This window comes from Vidua chalybeata, chromosome Z (genome assembly GCF_026979565.1).
Source record: "Vidua chalybeata isolate OUT-0048 chromosome Z, bVidCha1 merged haplotype, whole genome shotgun sequence".
Taxonomy (NCBI): Eukaryota; Metazoa; Chordata; class Aves; order Passeriformes; family Viduidae; genus Vidua; species Vidua chalybeata.
Window position 1 is genome coordinate 32,015,124 of NC_071570.1, and position 22,389 is coordinate 32,037,512.

Below are 22,389 nucleotides of genomic sequence, written 5' to 3' on the forward strand. Positions count from 1 at the left end.
AATAAAAAACCATTAGACATCCATGAAGGTCATTATAGAGAGTTTTTAAAGGTCATGCTTGCGTTTAACTTGGTGATAAAAGAATAAACTACTTTTCCTAAGTACTTTATCTGAACATCAAAAACACAGCTGGAAAGAAACCATAAAATCAATAACATCCTTTTGTTTCATTGGCATTGTGTGCATGGAGCTACATTAACTGTTCCAAAAATATTCCTTTTGTGTCAGTGAGCTCCAACAGACAAAGAAGAAGAAAGAAATGAATATGCTGCCACTTACAGAGTAATAGCTTAAAAAATAATAAGCATCCTGCCCTGGGTACTGCATTTAATTTAATTTTCTTTTGTTTTATTGGAAAGACACAGTCCTTTCTTGTGGGCTTTGGACAAAAATGCGTCACTTTTCTGTACCTTGTTTTCTTCAGGGCTGACATCATACTGCAACATGACATCACTGCAAAGCCCTAATTTAAATTTTATGTGCTTTAGGTTTGTTTATATTTGAACTTGGCATTCTCTTTGAAGTCTATTCACATCTATTATCCCTTACTCTTTCAACCTTCTTAGCAGAGGATGTTGGCTGACATTATTATTTACCTCATTAGTGTTGTAATACTTGTTGTGGGATTCCAAATTTTAATTATATTGCAGTATGCACTGCTCTGTTAGGAATCTTTCACACAATGAAGGAGGTTCCACATGGAATCAGAAAAGTACATTTGTTGTATATTTTATCTTTGTTTAATTATAGTCTGACTGAGAAATAAAAAAATAGCCTTCTGGGAAAACCTTTATTTGAGTATCACCTGGCTGGAATGCAGGAACTTGAAGAATAGTTTATATTTCTTTGGTGAGAATTTATATATCAGTCTTTCATTAAAAAAAAAAAAAAAAAAAAAAAAAAGAAAGTTTATATAATGGAAGCTAAAATCCTTTTTAAAGGATATTCATAATTGAGGCAAAGGTGAAATTAATGTTAAACTTGACTACACACCATTCATGGATGTTCATGGAGATTTGCAATTAATGTTTAAGTAAAAGAGTCTTATATAGACAATGTTCTTGGTATGTGGTGGGATTCTTGGGGATGGTGCTGTGCAGGCCCAGTAGTGGGACTTGATGATTCTTGTGGGTTCTTTCCAGCTCAGCTTAATCTGTGCTTCTGTGATTCTGATTTAGAAAGACATGGCAGGGCAGACTGAATTTATGTGTGCGATGCACAGTGATAAACTGGTCTCAAATCTTTAAATGATAGTGTGGAGCACAGGATTTTTCTTCTTAACATCTCACCACTGACTACCTTCATGCACTTTGTTGCCACAGATGTCGTGAATTTGGGTGAGTGATTCTGAATGTTTATGCATATTAGAGACTCATTGACTGTCCTTACACCAGTCTATTTATAGTGATTAAAAATGCTAATCTGGGCAGACTGTGAAGCACTTCTCAATAGGTATTTGTCAAGTACAGCAGCACAGTGAAATCCTTTGTAGTTTATATGAAGGGAGTATAAACCAATGTCAATGTAAAAAGCAAAAAGAAAGAAAAGTAAGAAAATTATAAATTCAGTGCTGAATTTTGGGAGCAACTTAGAGCTGTTGAAGATATTAGCTGAATTATTTGCATCTAAAATAGTAAACAGAAGTAATCAAAATTATTTTAAATCATGAACAAGCCAAAACTGCTCTCTCATTTATCTTAAAGTAGGAGAGAAAATATGATTGAAGGGAAAATTAACCTTGGTCTTTTTCAGGACATCACCAAGTGTGAGGATCTAAGGACATGCCCCAATGCTGCACTCATCTGTGGGAGTAATGATGTCAGATATACAGTGGTACTGAGCTCACCATGACAACCTTTTCCTTTTGGGTAATAGTTGTCTGTAGATTTCCAAAATAATTTCAAATATGAGCTACAATCACATGAAATGTGCTTTAGCTATGTATTAGGACTGAATCATTTTTGAATCTGTTGTGGGATGATAAAAGTTTCTACTTCCAGCTGTATAATTCAGGACCAGTTTCAGTAGGTAGGAGATTCATTTGTGATGGATTAGGTAAATACAAACCCTGGTTCCAAGAAACACTTTTGTTTTGGACTTGTTCTTCAATGTTGAGTAGTGTGCTCTTATCCCCATCCAAAAGTTCATACCTGCTTAAGTGACATATTATAAAATATCATTTTATATTTAAATATTTTTAAAAGTGCAGCAAACATTAGAAATTTTGCTGAAATAAGTTTAATCTATTTCTGGTGGAATGATAATTTAGAGTTTAAAAGAAATATGACAGAACTCTCTGTTTTTCTGCATTCCAAATTTCTCCATGGAAAAACAGAGAGCAAAATTCCTTTAGGAGCCCACTTCCTTCAGCATATTCCTCCTCTGTCACTTTGTGGCTGCATAGCCCAAGCATCTCAGGACTTCTGTTGTGTGGATGATGTTGATTAAAAATATTATCATCTGATATCCTTTCCTTCTTAGTAATAAGTTTCATTTTCTAACAGAGCTAATTGCACAGCCCTCCTTATCATGTTAAACAATGTGGCAACAATGTGGGTTTTTCTGCTTTGCCCAACCTTTGATTTTTTTATCAGATCTGATGCAGGACTCATGGCTGATGACTATATTGTAAGCCGCTAATTGTATTTGTACCAACAAATCGTGACCTTTGTTGGTCAGAGCCGGGTGGCAAGTTTACTATACTAAAAAAGGGCAACCCCGACGGGGAAGAAATGATGATGTCTGGCTCCAGATCAGAAGGCTGAAGGATATCTTTATTAAAACTATACTACATTACATATACATTCATATACTATATAAAGAGAGACTATCCTATTCTACATACTTATTTCTTATTTACCTATCAACTACTAACAAACTCGTGACTCTCTGCTGAGAGTCCAAGACACAGCTGGATCCGATTGGTCATTGAACCCAAACAACCTTCACCAGAATCCAATCAAGCAATCACTTCAGGTAAACAATCTCCATACCACATTCCAAATGGAGGAAAAAAGGAGCAGAGATAAAGATTGTCTTCTCTTCTTCTCCCTGTGCTTCTCCTGACAGACAGAATTATGTCTCTCTGTCCAGAGAATGTGAATGCCACAGTTTACCATAGTCCACCTGAATGCTAGGGAGATTGCATTTCTTCTCACATTCTCTTTCATCATGAATTTCTTCTTCCACCTAACTACTTTGCTAATAGTAAAGTTTTCTTATGATAAGCAAGAAGATCTTATTTTTTAAATTTGATTCCCTAGCAGACTCAACCAGAAACTTCCTATATTTTTATTTATTGCAGCAGATCTAAGTTAAACACTTGCTCCCTTCCCAAGCATAACATTTTGCTCTTTTGTGTACAGTGAAGTCTGTCATTCAAGTATCACAGCCCTTGGTGGTGCAGTGTTATGGAACACTTGAGTTAGATATGTCTTTTATTTTCTCTGAGAGCTTGCTGCCATTACTATATTAACTTTAGCTGCAAGTCATATTTTGCCCCAGAATTATTCTTGTGTAACTGGTGATGCAAGTCAAATTGTGCTCCAAAATTATTCTTGTTGTATGAAGGAAAAATAGAAGAAGCTTTTGAAGCTAACAGGGTACCTGAGAATCATTTTTAATCACATTACTTCTAGATAACTGTGATTCCTAGGTGGAATCCTGAGCTGAATATTTCAGAGATCTGATCTCTGGTCACACTTGTGGATAAACAAGGTATATGTATAGATTTCATAACTTATTTTCCCCCTCTATGCCTTTCTGTTGGAGTACAGATAGCTTAGATTGTGGACTGTGTCTTAACGTAATGTTCTTCAGTAAGTATCAGTAGAGACTTGATGTTCAGTTTTTTAACTCCTTTAGCATTACTATAGTATGTATAATTACTATCTTAAACCAGTTAGTGACCAAGCTTCTGTAGAAATGTACAAGTCCATGAAAAGAATTATAGTTATTTGATTTTTACATGTAATGTAATTCATATTTCCCATTGTCTCACTTTATTTCTCTGTAGTAAAACAAAAAGTCACTGGACTCATAGGCACCATAAATTTAGATAAACTGAATTTTCAGCTGTTATTCTTGCTTGCAAAAAGCTATACTGATAACACCTGTGAGCAGATGAATGATACTCTTATGTGAAATCTTACTCAAAAATGTTGAGTATTTCTTCCACTTGATCTTCATCTGTAAGGAATTATAAAATTTTTGTCTGGGTTCTTTTCATGTGGCAATAATCTACATGTTAAGGATGGGGAGCTGGAAGGCATGATGAGGATGCTTGCCAAAAATAATTGGCTTCTACTGTGTGGAGCAGCTCAAATACTGCATTACATTATGTAATTTGGGTGTGCATATTGCCCGTAGTTCAAAGCATTTCATTAATCTGCAGCAGCAAGCTGAGCTTCCTTTGGGCTTTCTCCTTACAAATTTACTGAGCATGCTACATGCAGCACTTCAGAAAGGATTGTCATTTCCAGGTATAGACAGAGTTCTCTTTGGAATATAAAGAAATTAATCCCAGTCCTTTCCATTTTTTTTCTAATGGCTGTCATTCTTGTGGTTTTCTACTAAATCTAAAAACCTCTTTGCTGGCACATGGAGGTGGATGACAAGAGTAATTGTGGAGCTCCCTGTGGATTGGTAAAAGAATTGTTATATCCTTATATACATGCTATTTATTAAACTTTAGCAGTGTTCTCAAAAGTGGTCTTCTGCCAATTCAGATTTGTCATCTGTAACGTTAGAGTTCTTTGGTGGGTTGAATCTATCTTGTTTTCTTGTCACTAAACTTTTTTTATGTACTTCTCCTACTCTTTATCTATACATATTCCTTTAGACGCTGCTCTAATATTTTTCTCCTTCAATTTAAAGGGATGGGAGAGATTGAAGGTGCATTTGTCCTCATCCTATATGAAAAGCCCAAACATTTTTAACTACTTAGGTCTTTACCTATCCATAGTCAAAGCAAAGATCATCTGAATTCTAGAAGAAGTTATGAGTTGGCCTCAGAATTTTACAGGACAGAATTTCTGTAGGAATAATTCAGGTTGGACAGGGCTCTAAACAAACTGATCCAGTTGAAGATGTCTCTGTTCATTGCAAGAGGTTTGGACTAGACAATCTTTAAAAGGTCCCTTCCAACTTGAACTGTTCCATGATTCTATGAAGCATCTCTGGCAGGAGGTAAAAAATATGTGACTTTGATGACTGTAAGGTGCATGTAGTTTACTGGACTGAACCATCCCAGAGGAGAAAATCAGATTATCTGATTTTCTACACAGCACATACCTTCCTGCCATGAGCTCTGCAGCACAGAGTCCAGCACAGCCTCATTCTGTGACTGTTCATGTTAGACACACCAGGGTGGCCCAAGCTGCAGTTCACCAGCTTCCTGTGCCTGGCAAGCAGGGCCATCAGCAGTCAACCAAGCTCAGGCACTGTTACTTCTCTATGAGAAAAATGTTGTGATGACAATGAATTGTTTTAAGGTTTGTAATATGAGGTAACTTTGTAGATTATGTAAAACACTCATTTTTGGCTTTCACATTTCAATGCCTTGACCACTTGTCTAAACCTGCTGGAACACATGGCTTGACCTGTTTGCTGGTCTAACTTTACAGACTTATCTTCTTACTCCTGAGGCTGAATTCATTTGTATAAACAAATGTAAGCTACAGGCCACATCCTCACCTACAGTAAATCAGTGTGCCACTATTAAAATCTGATGTCTATCTATTGGCTAAGATGTAGCCATTTATTTTTCTATTATTTCCTTTGCAGAGATGTACTGTGTTTTAGAAGATAAGGTGTTAAAACTATACCTCTGCAAACAAAACACTCTCCTTGCCTTAAAAAAAAGAGTGACCTTTACACTGGACCAAACAGAATTTAAATCAGAACACTCTTCCATATTTAAAGTAGGTTGCAAAATTCATTAAGAAGCAATCTAGAGTCACAACAATACTTGTGTCACAGAGGTTAAGAGAATTTACCTGATAATCAAAGCCTGATTTAAAGTTTCTTATAGCAGAACATTCAGCTACTTGTTCTAGATTGCTGTGTTTGTTTCTAATAAGCTTTCTTAAAGATTTTTTTTTTTAAATAATCACTTTTTAATTGATTTTGGTCACTAGCAGTGTTTCTCAGGACTCAGAATTGGGCCCAATCCTTTTCAGTATCTTTATTGATTATCTGAATTATGGGAATTAGTGTACCCTCAGTAAGTTTACCCACATCATGTTGGATAGTAGTATTGGAAGGCTTTATAGAGGGGCTTGGAGATGTGAGATAGATGGGCTGAAACTGACAGTATGAGGTTCAACAAGGCCAAGTGCCAGGTCCTGCCCTTGGGTCACAACAACCCCAGGCAGTGCCACAGGCTGGGGCAGAGTGACTGGAAAGGACCTGGGGGCGCTGGTGACAGCAGCTGAACACAAGCTGAACATGATACCAAGAAGGCCAATGGCATCCTGGCCTGGATCAGCAATGGTGTGGTCAGCAGGATCAGAGCAGAGATTGTCCCCCTGTACTGGGCACTGGTGAGGCCATATCTTAAGAAGTCAAAAAAGAAAACACAACCACCACTGTCATTTTACAGTCTCTATTAATCAGTCCTTCTATCACTCCTGACAACTCTGGAGTGACACTTCAGTGAAATTCTGGTTTGTTGCAGTCAGTGGAAGTTATGCACAAGAATTCATTGGAGCTGTGGTTTTTGCTGCTGTTTTCCAGTTGAAAAGTTTTATAATCTAATGACTATTTTCCAGTTTATACCATTTTCCCTTTTGGAAAATTCATTGTCTCATTATGGAGTCTGACCAAATTGAGCATCTCTTCTTGTTTTATAGCTAATCTCATTCTTTTTCAATCCTTTCCTATATTCCTCATTGAATTTCATTATCTACCACAATGACTTCCAAAACAATCAAAGAAAATGCTCATCATAACTATATTTGGTATTTTTTAATTCCTCATATCGGGGACTGCAGTGTTGCATTGTTTTTCCCGGTCCCGGGCACCTCCGGAGGGCCCAGCAAGGGCACTACTTCTCAGTGGGACCGCGGCACTGCTGGTCCCAGGCGCTGCTGCATTCCGCACACCGAGGTGGGTCGGCTGCGTTCTGCTGCTGTGTGCGAGGGACAAGACAATGAGGGAAGGAACTGTCCACTCTGTCTGCATGGTTGGCTGGAGAGCTTTTATTTGCCACAGGGAGCTGCAGTGGAGAGCCGTGACTCGCTCCCCAGCACCGTGTGGACAAAATGGCCCCAAACAAAGGAACTCATGGGGTTTAGAGGGCGGAAGTCCCCCTTGCCCAGTGGGGACAGGCTACAGGGGGTGTGACATGGACTGGGGTAACCAACGGGGATGTGACAGGGGCGGACACAGTGCTCCGGGGCGAATGGGGTTGCGGGAACAGGGTAACAGACACCGAAATCTCCGGAGTGGGCAGGGGGGTGGTTACAGGACTGGCATGGTGAGCTCCAATGGTAAGTAACCCAGAGCGGACCACCGCAGGAGGGGAAACACAGGGGGTGCACAGAACCAGCTAACTAACACATATCAGAACACCTAACCTGAACCCAAACCCAGGATGCAACATGTCCCTGTTGTTCAATATATGAAAAAGGATGGCTATTTGGTCGTCTTCGCTGCTTGTCTGGTCACTCAGCTTCTTCTCCTGGTGTTTTCTTCTGCTGCTGCAGCGTCTGCCCTTTGCAGATGGAGAGGGCTCACTGTGATGATGCTGGGACTGGCTCTTCTCTGGGTGTTTGGGGATAGGGGAACTGGGACAACAACTTTATTACAAACACGTGGACGGGGGGCACAAACAGACTGGGGTAGCTGAGGGGATTTTTCTGTGGCTTTGGGGAAAAAACATTTTTTAAAGAGATGTAGAATTTCTTTTCTCCTTGCAGCGCCTGTGGTTTGATGCCACCACCCAGTTAGAGAGGTCATCTGCTGCACTCACAGGCACTCTGATGTTGCGACTCACCACCTGCACTACTTGATAAATCACAGCTCCCCTTGAGGTGCTGTGGCCTGCCTTATTTTTATCTTTACATGAGGCAAATTAGCGTTCCTCTTTCAGTTTTTTGGGAAAGTGGGGTCTCCCTCCCCGCCATCCCACCCGCTGTCCCTGGGGGTGCCCTCCCAAAAAATGGATATTGGATTACAAAATGTCCCTTCCAATCACAGTGGAAGCATTGGCGTTTTGATGGAGACTGCCTCGGAGCAAAGTTCTTTGGAGGCACAGCAGCCAAGGCGACCACGTGGTTTCTGGGCTTTTCTGGGATCTCAAGCTGTGTTTCAGCATTCATGGATGTTGTTTCTGGGACAAGCTTGTCTTGGACCTCTGATCCCTCTACATGCCTCTCAACTGTCCCTTTGACCCAATCCATGGAATCTGCAAAAGGCTCAGAAACCTGCTCCTGCTCCCCCCTCCCCCTGCTTCCCTCCTCTTGGGTCTCCAGGAACCATGGGAATATGGGGGCAGGGACTCCCGCTCCCCTCTCCCTCCTCTCCCCCCCTCAGGATCTCTGGGGCCCATGGGAAGATGGAGGTAGGGCACTGGGGACAGGACAGGGGCTGTCCCCTTCCTGAGGCAGCGGGGCGGAGATAGCAGAGCTCTCCTTGGAGGGAGAGGGCGGGGTTGATGATGCAACTGGGAGAACATGTAAAGGACTGGAGGGACTGCCCACATGAGGGGGAACAGTGGGTGGGGGAGTAACCTATCTCCCAAGGGGGCGGTGCCCACACCCACAGGGAAGCAGGAGGGGGTTGGGTCAAAGGTGGGGACACAGGGAACAAAGGAGAGAAAGGGGTTGTGGGAAGAAGAAGCCCCCCTACATGGCCATCCTCCATCTTGTGGAGACAAAGGCACCGACCACATGGCCGCAGCTTCCTCAGGGGAACAAAGAAAAGGATTCAGAGAAACAGAACTGCGTGGGGTAGCACCAAAACTGGGATTCTTAACTGGGGAAAAGGGATTGGAAAAAGGGTTTGGGGTCAATTCCTCAGCAAAGTGGCCAATTTCGCTGAGGCGGGGGCGCCGAGGGGGCTCGGGGGAGCCAGGAGCACGGCCCACGTTTGTGGAGCTGCCCTGCGCTTTAGAGTGGCAGAGTACTCCCCCCTGCGCACCTGAGTTAGTGGAAGAAGGGGTAGGAGAGGAAGGTGGGGAAACGGGTTCAGGGGGAACAGTTTTGTCCGATGTTTTTTTCCCTTCCCGGCTCGCATCCCGCACGCTCTCTGCTTTTACAACCTCCCAAATTAACACATGGAGCTTAAGGAAGCAATCTTTCACGGAGGGATCCCTGCGTTTGATTCCCTCCGCTAACTTGCATTTGCTCCCACCCGCTCCCAGAACTGTTTTTTGTGGGCGTCCTCCGCGGAAATGCATGGGAAGGAAAAGCACAGCCATCAAACAAAATTTTTAACAGAACTTTTGGGATAGGGGCCCTTCACCAATAGAATTTCTTTAACTTGGGTATAGAATTCCTTCTGTTGGGTGGTTAGCATGGTCCCCATGCTATTTCCACCCACCCAACCTCACCCCTGATTGCAGAAAAAGCAGAAAAAAAACCAAAAAAGGTGAAAGAGCCCAGTGGCTGCCGCTCGCACTGTGCACTGCGCATCCCCTTGCCCCAGGAATGCGGCAAAGCGCACCCACGTGAAGGAGAGTATTAGCTGGCTCCGTCCCTACCACTAATTACTCACCAAACCTGAATCTCCGCAAACAAAAACTGCAAGCAGTGTCCTCAGCTCCTGGGAAATGGCTTCTCTTCGGCTTTCCGTGGCTGTGAAAAATTGCGCTTCCTCTCCCACGCAGGGAAACACTGCGTGCTTTCCTCGGGTGTGGTGGAGATTTCACTGATGTACTACTTCAGGGAGTCTGCGCTACTGTTTTCAGTCCGGCACAAAGCACTGTTTCGGCACGGACCGCAGCTCACTCGGCTGGGTGGCGGCGCTCGCTGGTCAGCGGCGTGGCCCCGTAACGGCAGCAGCGGCTGTCCGCACAGCTTGCCAGTGCTTTGCGGTGAATCTCTACCTGCGCCGGTGGCTTCGTGCTGGCTGTGGCCCCTACGTTGGACGCCACTTGCAGTGTTGCTTTGTTCTTCCCTGGTCCCAGGCAGCTCCAGCGAGCCTGGCACGGGCGTTGTTTCTCGGTGGGACTGGGGTGCCGCTGGTCCCAGGCGCTGCTGCATTCCGCACACCGGGGTGGGCTGGCCGCGTTCTGCTGCCGTGTGCGAGGGACAAGACAAAGAAGGAAGGAATTGTCCACTCTGTTGGCATGGTCGGCTGGAGAGCTTTTATCTGCCGTGGGGAGCTGCGGTGGAGAGCCGCGACTCGCTCTACAGCACCGTGTGGACAAAATGGCCCCAAACAAAGGAACTCATGGAGTTTTATAGGGGGCAGGCTACGGGGGAGTGGCATGGACCGGGGTAACCAACGGGGACGTGACAGGGGTGGACATGGGGCTCCGGGGCGAATGGGGTTGCGGGAATGGGGTAACAGACACCGAACTCTCCGGAGTGCAGAGGGGGGTGGTTACAGGACTGGCAGGGTGATGCTCTAATGATAAGAGACCCGGAGTGGGCCACCCTGGGGGGAGGGCGGGAAAACATGGGGAGTGCACAGGGGTACACAGAACCGGCTAACTAACATATATCAGAACCTCTAATATGAACCCAAACCAGGATGCAACAGGGGATTTCCCTCTAGCAGGTACAATAAGCATGATGTGCATGCTGCTGGACACGAGTGCCCAGCAAACCTGCTCTATCACTCCTTCCCTCAAATGGACAGGGAGAGAAAGACTAACAAAAGGTTGAGATAAGGCCAGAAAGAGATTACTCATTAGTTACCATCACAGGTAAAACAGGCTCAACTTGGGAAAATTAGTTTAGTTTATTAACAATCACATCAAAGTAGGATAATGAGAATTAAAACTCAAATCTTAAAATCTCAAAATCTTAAAATCACCTTTCCACCTTGTCCCCTACTTCCTGTGCTTAACTTTTTTCCCAGTTTCCTCTACCTCTTCCCCTCCAGTGCTGCAGGGGAGTGGGTAATGGAGGTTATGGTTAGTTCATCACACATTGTTTCTGTCACTGCTTCTTCCTCAAGACAGGACTCCTTCACCTGCTCCATCATGGGATATCTCCCATGGGAGACAATTCTCTGTGTACTTCCCCTATGTGAGCCCTTCCTGCTGACTGCAGTTCTTCACAAACTGCTCCAGCATGTGTTGCTTCTACAGGTTGCAGTCCTTCAGGTGCAGCCTGCTCCAGGACGGGTCCCCCACAGAGTCACAGGTCCCTGCCAGGACCTTACTCCAGCACAGGTTACCTATGGGGTCACAGCTGACTCCCAGGCATCCAGCTGCTCCAGCATGGGTCTCCTCCACGGGCTGCAGCTACCTCCCCATGTCTGCACCACAGGCTGCAGGGCAATCTCAGCTCTGGCACCTGGAGCACCTCCTAACCTTCCTTCTGCATTGACCTTGGTGTCTTCAAAGCTGCTCCTGTCACATATCCTCACCCCACTCTTTTCTGGCCACAATTTGCTTCTGCACAACTTTTTTCCTCTCAAATACACTATCCCAGAGGTATTGCCACTGTCACTGACAGACTCAGCCTTGGCCCGTGGTGGATCCATCCTGGAGCTGCCTGCTTAATAATATAGTTTAAAAGTTGTATGTATCTTATTTCCCAATACTTGCATTTTAACTGATGACATTTAAAATGCCTATGCTTCCCTGAAAAATGTTGAAAGACTTACATTTCTCTTGGGTGAACTGATTTCACCGGCAACATGTAGAGGAGCTCTGCTCCAATCAGCTGTTGATGCTGTAATTCTTCAGGAGAAAAGTGGTGCTGGCCCCTAGATCTCAGGACATTTTATTTTGATTTTAAAATGCAGTCACTGGAAATCCACACATGAATCCATCCATCACTTGAAGTCCACACATGAATGTTACTGGGACTAAAACGGTTACTTTTTTCTTTTCCTTCTTTAAAAAACAAAGGTTTTGATAGCTTTCATGATTCAATTTTGTGTTTTGTATATTAAATCATATTACTTGGGTTGGGTTTTTTTAAATTTCTATTTTGATTTTTACTTATTATGTTCTTTGTCTTTTATATTATCCTGTGGTTTGACACAAAGCAAAATGAGAAGAAAAATTATACTGGGCACTTGCAGGTCTAGAAGGGGAGAAGCTTCCTATTTATCCATATCAGAAGAACATTAACAGAAAAAAAATAGGGGAGAAGACCCCAAATTTTGATGGATTTGTACCATCTAATCCTGAATACATCTCTTGAGTACTACTAGAAAAATATTTTGAATATATTTATAAGTAGTTATGCTAAAACCAAGGAGATCATAAAAATACTGGTGACAATAGTAAAAGTTCTATCAGAATTACCTAATTAAAACTAGAGTTTATCTACCATCTTAGTCTTATACTTTTAGGCAAAAGGATTATTCACTTCTTCAGCACTGTCACAGAGAAGTATGGAATTTTACAAGAGATGAAGGAGATGATCTGTACCTTTTGTAGAGCAAGGGCCTGATTCAGCACTTGTTCACTGGGAATAATCTGTCAAGAGTATCCATTCAGACAAGAATTTCACATTTTTCCATTGTCATTAGTAGGGCATGAGAGTTCAGTGATAAGGAGTGTGCTGTTAACCCAAAGGCTGATTCAGACACCACTTCACCTGGGAACAAAGCTTTAAAAACTAAATAAATATTGAAGCTAAAAGGGATGTTTGCCAGTTGCCTCTGTTCTTATTTTAGGGAAGAGTGAAAAAGTGTAGTGCCTCTGTGCTATGTAAACACAACAGCTAATTGTGTGTGGAGGGAAGAAGAGCTTCACAGAAAGAAAGAAGAAAAGTTCATTCATGCTACTGCCCTTTCTTCTGCTTTCAGGAATAAAGATGATTGAATTTGTGTATTCTTGTATTTCTCCTTTTGCTTTGTTGGAAAGAAAGCATTCTTCCTGCTACACAGCTGGGGCAAGGCTGAGAACTTTCTGCTCTCTTGCAATATCTGAGGTTCTGAGATAAAACCTCTCTCTGCTCAGTCTTGCCATCAGTTAAATTACTTGATCTTAGCAGTATCATGCATCTCTAATGAGCTGTTTTAGATAAAAACTTGAGCTGTTCCTTTGTGTTCAGATTATATGTCCTAAGAAAGCAGGAAAACAAAACTGTGGTCTTTTTAATAGTGAAATTTTACACATTTACATTTAGTGATTTTTATTTCTTTTTTTTCATCATAATGTCCATATCAATATAGATGAAAAGAGCTCTTCAGCAAAATCCTGATGGAAACAGTGTGTAATATCCTTTGATCCCTTCTAGCAGGAACCAAGACTATTACAGAATTGCAAACATGACAGGATTGCCATTTGAACCACACACTTTTTGCAAATGGCTTTTTTTTCTCAGTTGCTAATTTAATCAAAGAATGGTGGAAGCTGAAAGGAACTTCTGCAGGCCACATAGTCCAATCCCCCTGCTTAGGCAGTGCCAGCTGTAGCTGGTTGCCTAGATTATGTCCTGACGCCTTTTGAAGATTTACAAGCATAGAGACTCCACGGAACAACCTGTGCCAGTGTTCAGTCACCCTCAAAGTGAAAGTTTTGCAATCTTCAGAGGGAGCACCCTGTTTAGTTTGTGCCTATTGCCTCTGATTTTGTTCCACTTTGAAAATCTTTCACTTCTGTCATTATGTTGAATCAACAGCAGTATCCTTCTTGGAAAGAAACTGGCTTACAGCTACAGGGGAAACTGGTTTGAGGATATATCCTCTCCACTAGAAGAAATATTTTTTCTATGATATAAAAATAGGATAAGAAAGCAACTTGAGCAATGAATCCATTATTGAACTCCTTGTTGACAAAGGAATATAATTGACACAATTCTTTCATAGGTGTTGGGAGAAAAAGAGATTTTAAAAAGAAACACATCTTTTCTCAAAATTAAGTTTTTTCATTAAAAAATAATAAAAATACATTAAAAGGACATGGTGCTACATGAGCTACTTGAAAATCAAGAGCTTCCTTCTTTTTCTTCATTTTGGGCAAGCTGATTGCTTGATGAAAAGGCTTACTCCTTTTTGTCAGTGAGTAAGTGACAGTGGTGCTTCTGGCAAATTCTTATAGGCAGTGGAGTAAGGAATGTGTTAGTACTTTGCCAAATTGATCAGAGGGGAAAGGAGCACTGGGCAGGGATAACTGGTAACAAAAATACATTCATTTGGCCTTTCTGGATATTTGATAATAGAAAAGAGTAGATTTAAACATTCACACTGCAAAATTTTGGTGTGCTTTGTCATTGAGGCAATAAATTTAAATATACTGTCTGCACTGTATGCATGTTTTTCTGCTTGGCTTCAACAGAAAACACTTTTTTATATATATTCTGCCTTAGTATGGCATCTCAAGACTGTTTGTTTAGACAAATTTGCAAATACTTCAAGCAGAAATTCGTCTAGACTTTGGGGCAATTTATATCAGTATGAGTAACTTTGTTCCAGACGTTTTTTCCAATAAATACATAAAATTATTACAGAAAAAAAAAAAAAAGCCAGCACAAGTTAGCAGTCCCACACAGAGAAACCAAGCCACATAGTGAGAGCTTAATGATACAGTTCTTTGTTATAAAGGAATCAGAAGTGTTTTATTTACTCTATACTTAGTGTTATAGGCCTGTTTCAAGAGCCCAGTAAGTTCTTCCTAGATATCTGCAGTGTTCCTGTTACCTGGATTTGTAACAATACAAACATATACTTTTTATCCTTTTGCCCTTGACATAGAGTCTTAGTATGCAGAGATATTGTTGCATGAGATATTTGGTTTGTTCTAAGACCATGAGAGAAATAAAATCTGTTTCAGGAATAAAAATTACTTTTTTCCTAAATCCTCATTTAAGAGGTGTTTTGTTTCTACAATTCTTTATGCACTCCTTTTTTTATTATGTAACTATAATCAAGTATTTTGACAATTTGAGCATAACTGGAATTAATAATTTTCCTCCTATTATAACTTGAAAGTTTCTACCTTCTCTGTTCAAGGAGATAAGGCAGTTTTCACAGCCTAAAGCTAGTGCTATTTGTATAAAGCAGTATATCCTTGTCATTTCGATAGTCTCTATGTGTAAAGCTACTAACATGTACAAGCAATATTTTCTTTACCTTAAGAAGAAACTTGGAGATATTCCTAGCATGGAAAAAATGAGTGTTATGAGTGGGACCATAAAGACACTTGCTGAGAAACCTGCTGCAGCTGAGTGGTTTTCCCAGATGCTCATTCTAAAACCTGATAAAGGGTATTGGTTTGCCTGTGATTGTGGAGAGATGTGCAAAAATTTCTAGATGTCGAACAGAAGTGTCTTTCATAATTACATTTTATCAACAGTAACACATGTAAACACTCCTTAAAAATAGCCTTTTAAGTCACAATATGTGTGATTTTCTCAGTAGATATAAAAAAAATAAGTTGCAAGAAAATGGATACTATCTCTGTGCTGAATAAGAGCTAACATGCCTATAATTAATAGAAACTATCAATATTGACTAAATATATCAGTCACTTCAATTTTAGGTCATCACTTAAGTCCCTAAGTATGAACATCTTCATTTACAGAAAAACTTACTGATTTGAACCTCTGAGGATTTTATTGAAATGGTAGTTGTAAGAGAAACTGAAAATCTTGCTTCTGCAATTCCGTTGCTCCAAACTCAGTAGGCTGAAGAGCAAAAAGATGGACAGAAAATTCAGGGATGGTGTCCAGGGTCTAAATCTCACAGTAGATCATAGAATCATAAAATGATGGGTTGGAAGATCATCTACTTCTAAACCTCCTGCCGTGGGCAAGGCCACTTTTTACCAGACCAGATTTCTCAGAGCTCCATCCAACCTGGCTTTGAACACTTCCTGGGATGGGGCATCCACAGCTTTTCTGGACAACCTGTTCCAGTGTCTCACCACCCTTGCAATAAAGACCTCCTCCCAATACCTAATATAAACCTATTTTCTTTCAATTTGAAGCCATTCCCCCTTGTCCTGTCACTACATTCACTTGTAAAAAGCCTCTCTCCATCTCCCTTAATGGTTCCCTTGAGGTACAGGAAAACCACAATTAGGTCACCTCAAAGCCTTCTCTTTTCCAGGCTAAATTATCCCAACGCAGTCTTTCCTCATAGGAGAGGTGCTCCATCCCTCTGATCATGCTTGTGGATCATGCTTCTGGCCTCCTCTGGACTTGCTTGAGCAGTTCCATGTCCTTCCTGTGCTGTGACCCCAGAGCTGATGCAGCACTGCAGGTGGGGTCTCAGCAGAGCAGAGCAGAGGGGCAGAATCCCCTCCCTGGCCCTGCTGCCCACACTGCTCTGGATGCAGCCCAGGACATGTTTGGCTCTCTGGGCTGTGAGTGCCATGGCTGGGTCATGTCCAGCCTCTCAGCCACCAGCACCCCCAGGTCCTTCTGGGCAGGGCTGCTGTGGAACTGTTCATCCCCAGCCTATGTTGATACCAGGGATTACCTCAACCCAGATGCAGCACAAGCACTTGGTCTAGTAAATCTCATGGAGTTCCCATGGGCCACATGTTCCCAGCTTGTCCAGGTCCCTCTGGATGACATCCCATCATTCAGGTGTGTCAACGGCACCACTCAGCTTGGGGTCATCTGCAAATTTGCTGAGGGTGCACTTGATCGCTGATGAAGATATTAAATAACTCTGGTCCCAGTGCAGACCCCTTACGGCACCACTTGTCACTGATGTCCATTGGGATTCTGAGTCCTTGGCCACAACCCTCTGGATGTGACCATCTAACCAATTTATTATCCATCTAATAGTCCACAAATCCATTTCTCCAATTTAGAGAGTAGGATATTGTGAGGGATCATGTCAAAGGATTTACAGAAGTCCAGAACATCCACACCCCTTCCCTTGTCCACTGATGCAGCCAGTCCACTACAAAAGGCCACTGGATTACTAAGACAGGACTTACCCTTGGTGAAGCTGTGCTGGTGTCTCAAATCATCTCCCTGTCCTCCATGTGCCTTAGCACAGCTTCCAGGAGGATTTGTTCCATGATCTTCCCAGGCACAGAAGTAACTTTGACAGGTCAGTAGTTTCCAGGGTACTCTTTCTACCCTTTTTAAAGATGGGCACAATGTTTCCTGTTTTCCAGTCATGAAGGACTTCTCATCTGACTGCCATGACTTTTCAAATATCATGAAGAGTGGCTTGGTAACTATATCGGACATTTAATTGAAGACTCTGGGATGTATCCCATTAGGTCCCATAGACTTATCTATGTTAGGGGTCCTTAGGTGGTCACAAACATGATCTTCCCTTATAAGGGCTTTGCTATCCCAGTCCCCATCCATCTGTCTGTCCTCTCAAGAGGTATGCAAAGAGAGAAATGAAGATTGTGACAAAAAATTGTTGAGAACCTCAACTTTCTTTTCATGTGTTGTTACCAGTTTATTTTTAGCATTGTTTATCAGGGGGCGCACACCTTCTTTGATTTTCCTTTTCTGGTTAGATCTTCTGTTTATTTAGCCTGGAGGTTTTCAGCAGCCTGCAGCTCCAAAAGACAGTACACATGCCAAGACTCTCTGGATCACATCACTGCTTAGCAGAGTACTTGTCATGCCTCCAAGACACTCCCATTTTAAGGCAAGTTGTCAAAGGCCTTCACTGTGTGCTTGCTGAGTCAACTCTTTTCCAGGATCTTTGTGTCACTTAGATGATCTCAACTGATCAGACAATAATGAAGAATCTGTACTTATTTTTTGATTTTGCTCTTTTGATTTTGCTCTTTTGAAATTCATTAAAATACTACAAAGATTACTACAAATACACTTGAGTGCCTTTCTACTTGAGTGGAAAAGTATAATATTGCTTTTTGTTCTCCAGGAGTAGCAGAATAACATATATGAAAATCATGACAAACCATTACATAAAGTGGACACTTTACATAAGTATTGCCATATAGTAATTTTTTCCTTTCCAAATTTTTGAACAGAAATTGTTCCCAAATAATCATGTGAGTTAAAGTACAGCCATCTATGGTGGTGTGTTAGGCACTGTGCTAAGAATCAAGACTTCTATAAACACAGACAATAGAATACGCTTTAAAAAAATAGCTTTGCAGTGCCAAATGATTATGGTAGAGCTTTTTCTTTCTGCTAGCCTTTGATTTTTTTCCCTATGTACCATACTGAAAGCTACATATATTGGAATTGCCTGTAACCTGTAAACTGTAAACTGAAAAGAGAACACTTGCTGTCACTTCCTTTTTTTCTAAAAACATATACAAAATAACATGCAAATTCTTAAAGCAGCTGGTGTTAATACGTCTCTTCCTTATATTAGAGCCTAATGAGACATAAAAGAACCTTTGAGATTTCAAGATGCCTCTCATTTTCAGAAGTTAATATGTTTTAAGACTTCATCATCTGGGTGGGGAAGATTAATCGTGTGTCTAAAACAAAAAAAAAAAAAAACCTATTGGTAGATCAGTCCTGGATCTAATTACAGGGTGCTATCTTAGAGGTAACAGAGAAGTCAGAAACAGTGTTTTGAGGTTCTCAAAGCTGCACAGCTGATAATTATTCTTTTATTCTTAGCTTAGTGGCACCAGAGTGTTATATTTGAAAAGCTGTTAACCTCAACATTTTCCACCACATTGTATAACAACAAAAGTGTGGGCCAAATTTAGAGCTTTGGTACTGTTCAGAAAAAAGCTTTCCTACGGTTGTTCTGCCCTTCAGAACTGCAGGTGTGCTTATTTGATGGGTACTTTGCCATCATTTAGAAAACCTTTTATTTCCATTTAAGATTGGTCTGACAGCTCTGAGTTCTAAGAATTGTCAGGAGGTGCCAAGTCCAGCAAGTCTTAAGCCTAGCATTGGCCATCAGAATTTTACTTAGCCTGAGTGGTCAGTCAGGTCCCCATGGCAGTCACAGACTCTTGAAGTGTGGCAGTCTTGAAGTGGGAGATTGTGAGAAGCAACCTGGGGGTGACATACTTGTGAGTGATGGATTGTGCTTTCTAATGTGCTTTGAGATGTACTGGTAAGGTAAATAGTAGACAAAGATTCCTGAATGTAAGGTGTCATTGGTAATGTATATATTTTTGCTAAATAAATAGCAAACATTTTATTAGTTTTACCTGAATATTTTATCCCTTGAGTTTATTTTGTTGTTTTCATACTTGGGGAAAAAAACCTTATCTACATACTCTCTTAAATATTAGAAGGGACGTTAAGAAGGAATATCTTGTTAAGAAAAACATGGTTCCCAGTATCTGATTTTCAAGAATTGCTGTTGGGCAGGCTTCAGGCTAGCAGGAAAATAATATCATACAAATTTGTTTTACTGTGTTCAAGAACTTGTGATCTGTGATGTGTGTTGTATTATAGACCATCATGGATTCTCTTTCAATAGATAAACAGGCTGGAAATCCTGGCTTTATTGGCCAGGAAATTCCTTTGGATGAGACAGCATTTGTAGTAAGTATGCATCTGAATGACAGAGTTTACAGTTTAATGGGAAAGGTTTTTGTTGAGTGTTGCTTAATGTGTTTACTGAAGTGGCAAGCACTGCAAAATTTTCATTAAATGGTTCTGCCAATTAATCTCAATTCAAACTTCTTCCTGTGTTACTTTTTTTTTTTCAGATGATAGTGAACTTTATTCAAAATTTTGGGGTGTTTTTGCAATAGCCACAAGTATGTGAAGTTTAAAAGTTGTGAGGGAACCTGAAGTTTCTGAGCATGTGTTCTGAAACATAAAAAGATACAGGTCTAGCATCCAGGATGTTGTACAGTAATGCACTGAGCTATTTGACAGTAGTCCGTGCTGGGATGTTTAATTTGAAAAGGAATTTTAGTTAATTTCTTTTCCTGACTTTTTGCTTGTCTGACATTTTAAAAATAAGGTTAATTTGATATGAAACAAGTTAAGAGAGATGTTATAGATGTGAAACAAGTCAAGGGAAATGTTATAGATGTTCATAACCAGTGCCCTGAAGAAATATTTCTCTGCCTTGGAGGAATGTTTGCATGTAGCTGATCTAGATGTGTCCATGCCAGCAGTTTCAAAACTTGATGTTTCAGATACACAGCTTGCAAGACGGGATACCTGGGCTAAAACTCACTCAGCTCTGAGTTCAATGTGGAGAAGCATTCTTGCCTTCAGATCTACATTAGAATAAAAAATAGCCAGGCTTGGTAGGGAGGCTTGCACTCTATATATAGGATTATTTTTCTAAAATTATTTGCATACTGACAACAGATTTCCTGTTGTTGGGGAGTTGCTGAAGAAGGGTATATCTTCCTGTCTTTAACTGAAACTTCTGCAAGACAGTTCCAATTGAATATTTAGCAATTTAGGTTAAACCATGGTTTTCCATACCATTATTGGGTTCATTTCCCATATTGTATTCCTATATCCAGTTCCAAAACCTTTTCATCTGTTCTTTTCTGCTTACAGTCAGCATGCAATATTTTGTGCCTGCTCTAGCACACACACACACACACACACACACAGGCTTTGGGTTACAACAAATACGACTGCAGTTATTTGAGCACTGCTTTGACAGCTGGCGCTTCGGCGGGCCGGCGTTGTTCGGAGCACTTACATGTGCTCTTACACCTTCACCCACGCTTCTATAAAGGTTACCCGGTTAATTTCTGATGATGCCGCGGTCGGTAGGTAAGAGAAGGACGGGGAGGACGGCTCAGCGCTCCTGCCGGCGGAGAGTGGATGGCTGTGGGTGCCCTCAGCAGCCGTGGCCCCGCGCTGCGTGCAGCCCCGCACCGTGCTTGCCCCGCCGCGGTGCCGGGGCGCGGAGCGGAGCCGGACACCTCCCTCGAGGGGGCGGCGCTGCAGGCGGCAGCGGCCCCGGGGTGGGCGGCGAGCTGAGGCAAGGGGCGAGCCCGGCAGGACCGAAGTTACTTGCCCGCGCAGCCCCGGTGTCTCCGCAGAGCGCGGCCCAGCGGAGGGGCAGAGCCGCTGCCCGCGCCGGCAGAATGAGGGACCAGCGCCCATGTCCGGGCACCGGACAGCAGAGGATGGGCGCGCTGGCACTACTCCCCGTGAGCCCTGTGAAACGCTTGCGAACTGAACGCGCCTTTCCCTGTCTTTTCGCAGAGGAGGCCTACCAAAAACTGGCTAGCGAGACCATGGAGGAGCTGGACTGGTGCCTGGACCAGCTGGAGACCCTGCAGACCAGGCACTCCGTCAGCGAAATGGCCTCGAACAAGGTAGGAGCCCGCGGGCTCGATCCCGCCGTCCCGCTCCTCCTTGAGCGCGGGCGGGGGGTCGCGGCAGCCGCGGCTTTGCAGGGTCAGGGGCGGCCGGAGGGGCCAAGGCGCTGGAACGGCCCCGAGCGGAGAGACTTGACCTGGACAAGCAGTGTCCAAACGTAGTCTTGGGAGCGGGAGCGGGTTCTGTTGTGGTTTTATACACCAATTCTTTTAAATTTCAGTGCAAGTTGTGAAAGTGACGCAGGTTTTGTAAAGCTATACTGCTTTCTTGTTTGTGTTAGTTTAAAAACAAAAAGAGATTGTTCAGGGCTGCTGGCAATTATCTCTTCAGTTGCTCCTTCTTTTCACAGAACCCCATATAGAATACTACCTAGAAACTTTTCTAGATTTTTCCTAGAAACTGTGTAGAAAGCAGTATGAAAGGTGATAAAGATAGTTCCTGAGCCCAGATGAGCTGTATGGTGGATTCTACTTGTAAACAATGATGATGACACCTCTCATAATACTATTTGTTATGAAAAAACGTGCTCTCAACCAAAGTGCCATCACAATAGACACCTACATCCAGAGGTGTGCTTCTGCAACAGATTGTGCACATCCTGGAAGCTGAGGATTTGCATTATCTGGGAACTCTGTGCCAGGATCTGCTATGGTCTGTATGTGCTTTGGTTTTGCAATTTGAAATTGAGTTTCGACATCTTTCATCCATAAGTAAACTTTTTTTTCCTGATTTTGATTTGTAAGAAATATGCAGGTACATTTCTGGAGGGTTTTTTTTGTTTGTTTGTTTGTTTTGGTTTGGTTTTTTTTTTTTTTTTTTTTTTTGTTGTTTTTTTTTGGGTTTTTTTTTAAGGTGAATTAATAAAAGTCTGTGTTACTTCAAAATTTATTTTTATATTTTTCATCAACTGAGTACTTGAACAGCAACATATACAATTAGAAATTATAAGAAAGCTTTAATTAAATAAGCTAGTTTTCCTACTCTTACGTTTGCAAAGGCAACTGATGATATTTTAGCATCTTTTAATCATTTCAGTTGTAATTAATATTTTAAGTTGGAAGATAGTTTTTTTTTGACTCAGCTTATGCCTTCTTAA

At 41.9% G+C, this 22,389-nt stretch overlaps 1 protein-coding gene across 6 annotated transcripts in view; it reads left to right on the forward strand.

Moving 5' to 3' along the window:
- Positions 1-22,389, forward strand: part of PDE4D (phosphodiesterase 4D) — a 358,961-nt gene that overhangs the window by 294,048 nt on the left and 42,524 nt on the right. For all 6 annotated transcript variants that reach the window (XM_053969110.1, XM_053969115.1, XM_053969112.1 and 3 more), the window contains one exon: positions 21,177-21,289. In XM_053969110.1, the coding sequence (XP_053825085.1) occupies positions 21,177-21,289 (113 nt within the window). The remainder of the gene's footprint in view (positions 1-21,176; positions 21,290-22,389) is intronic.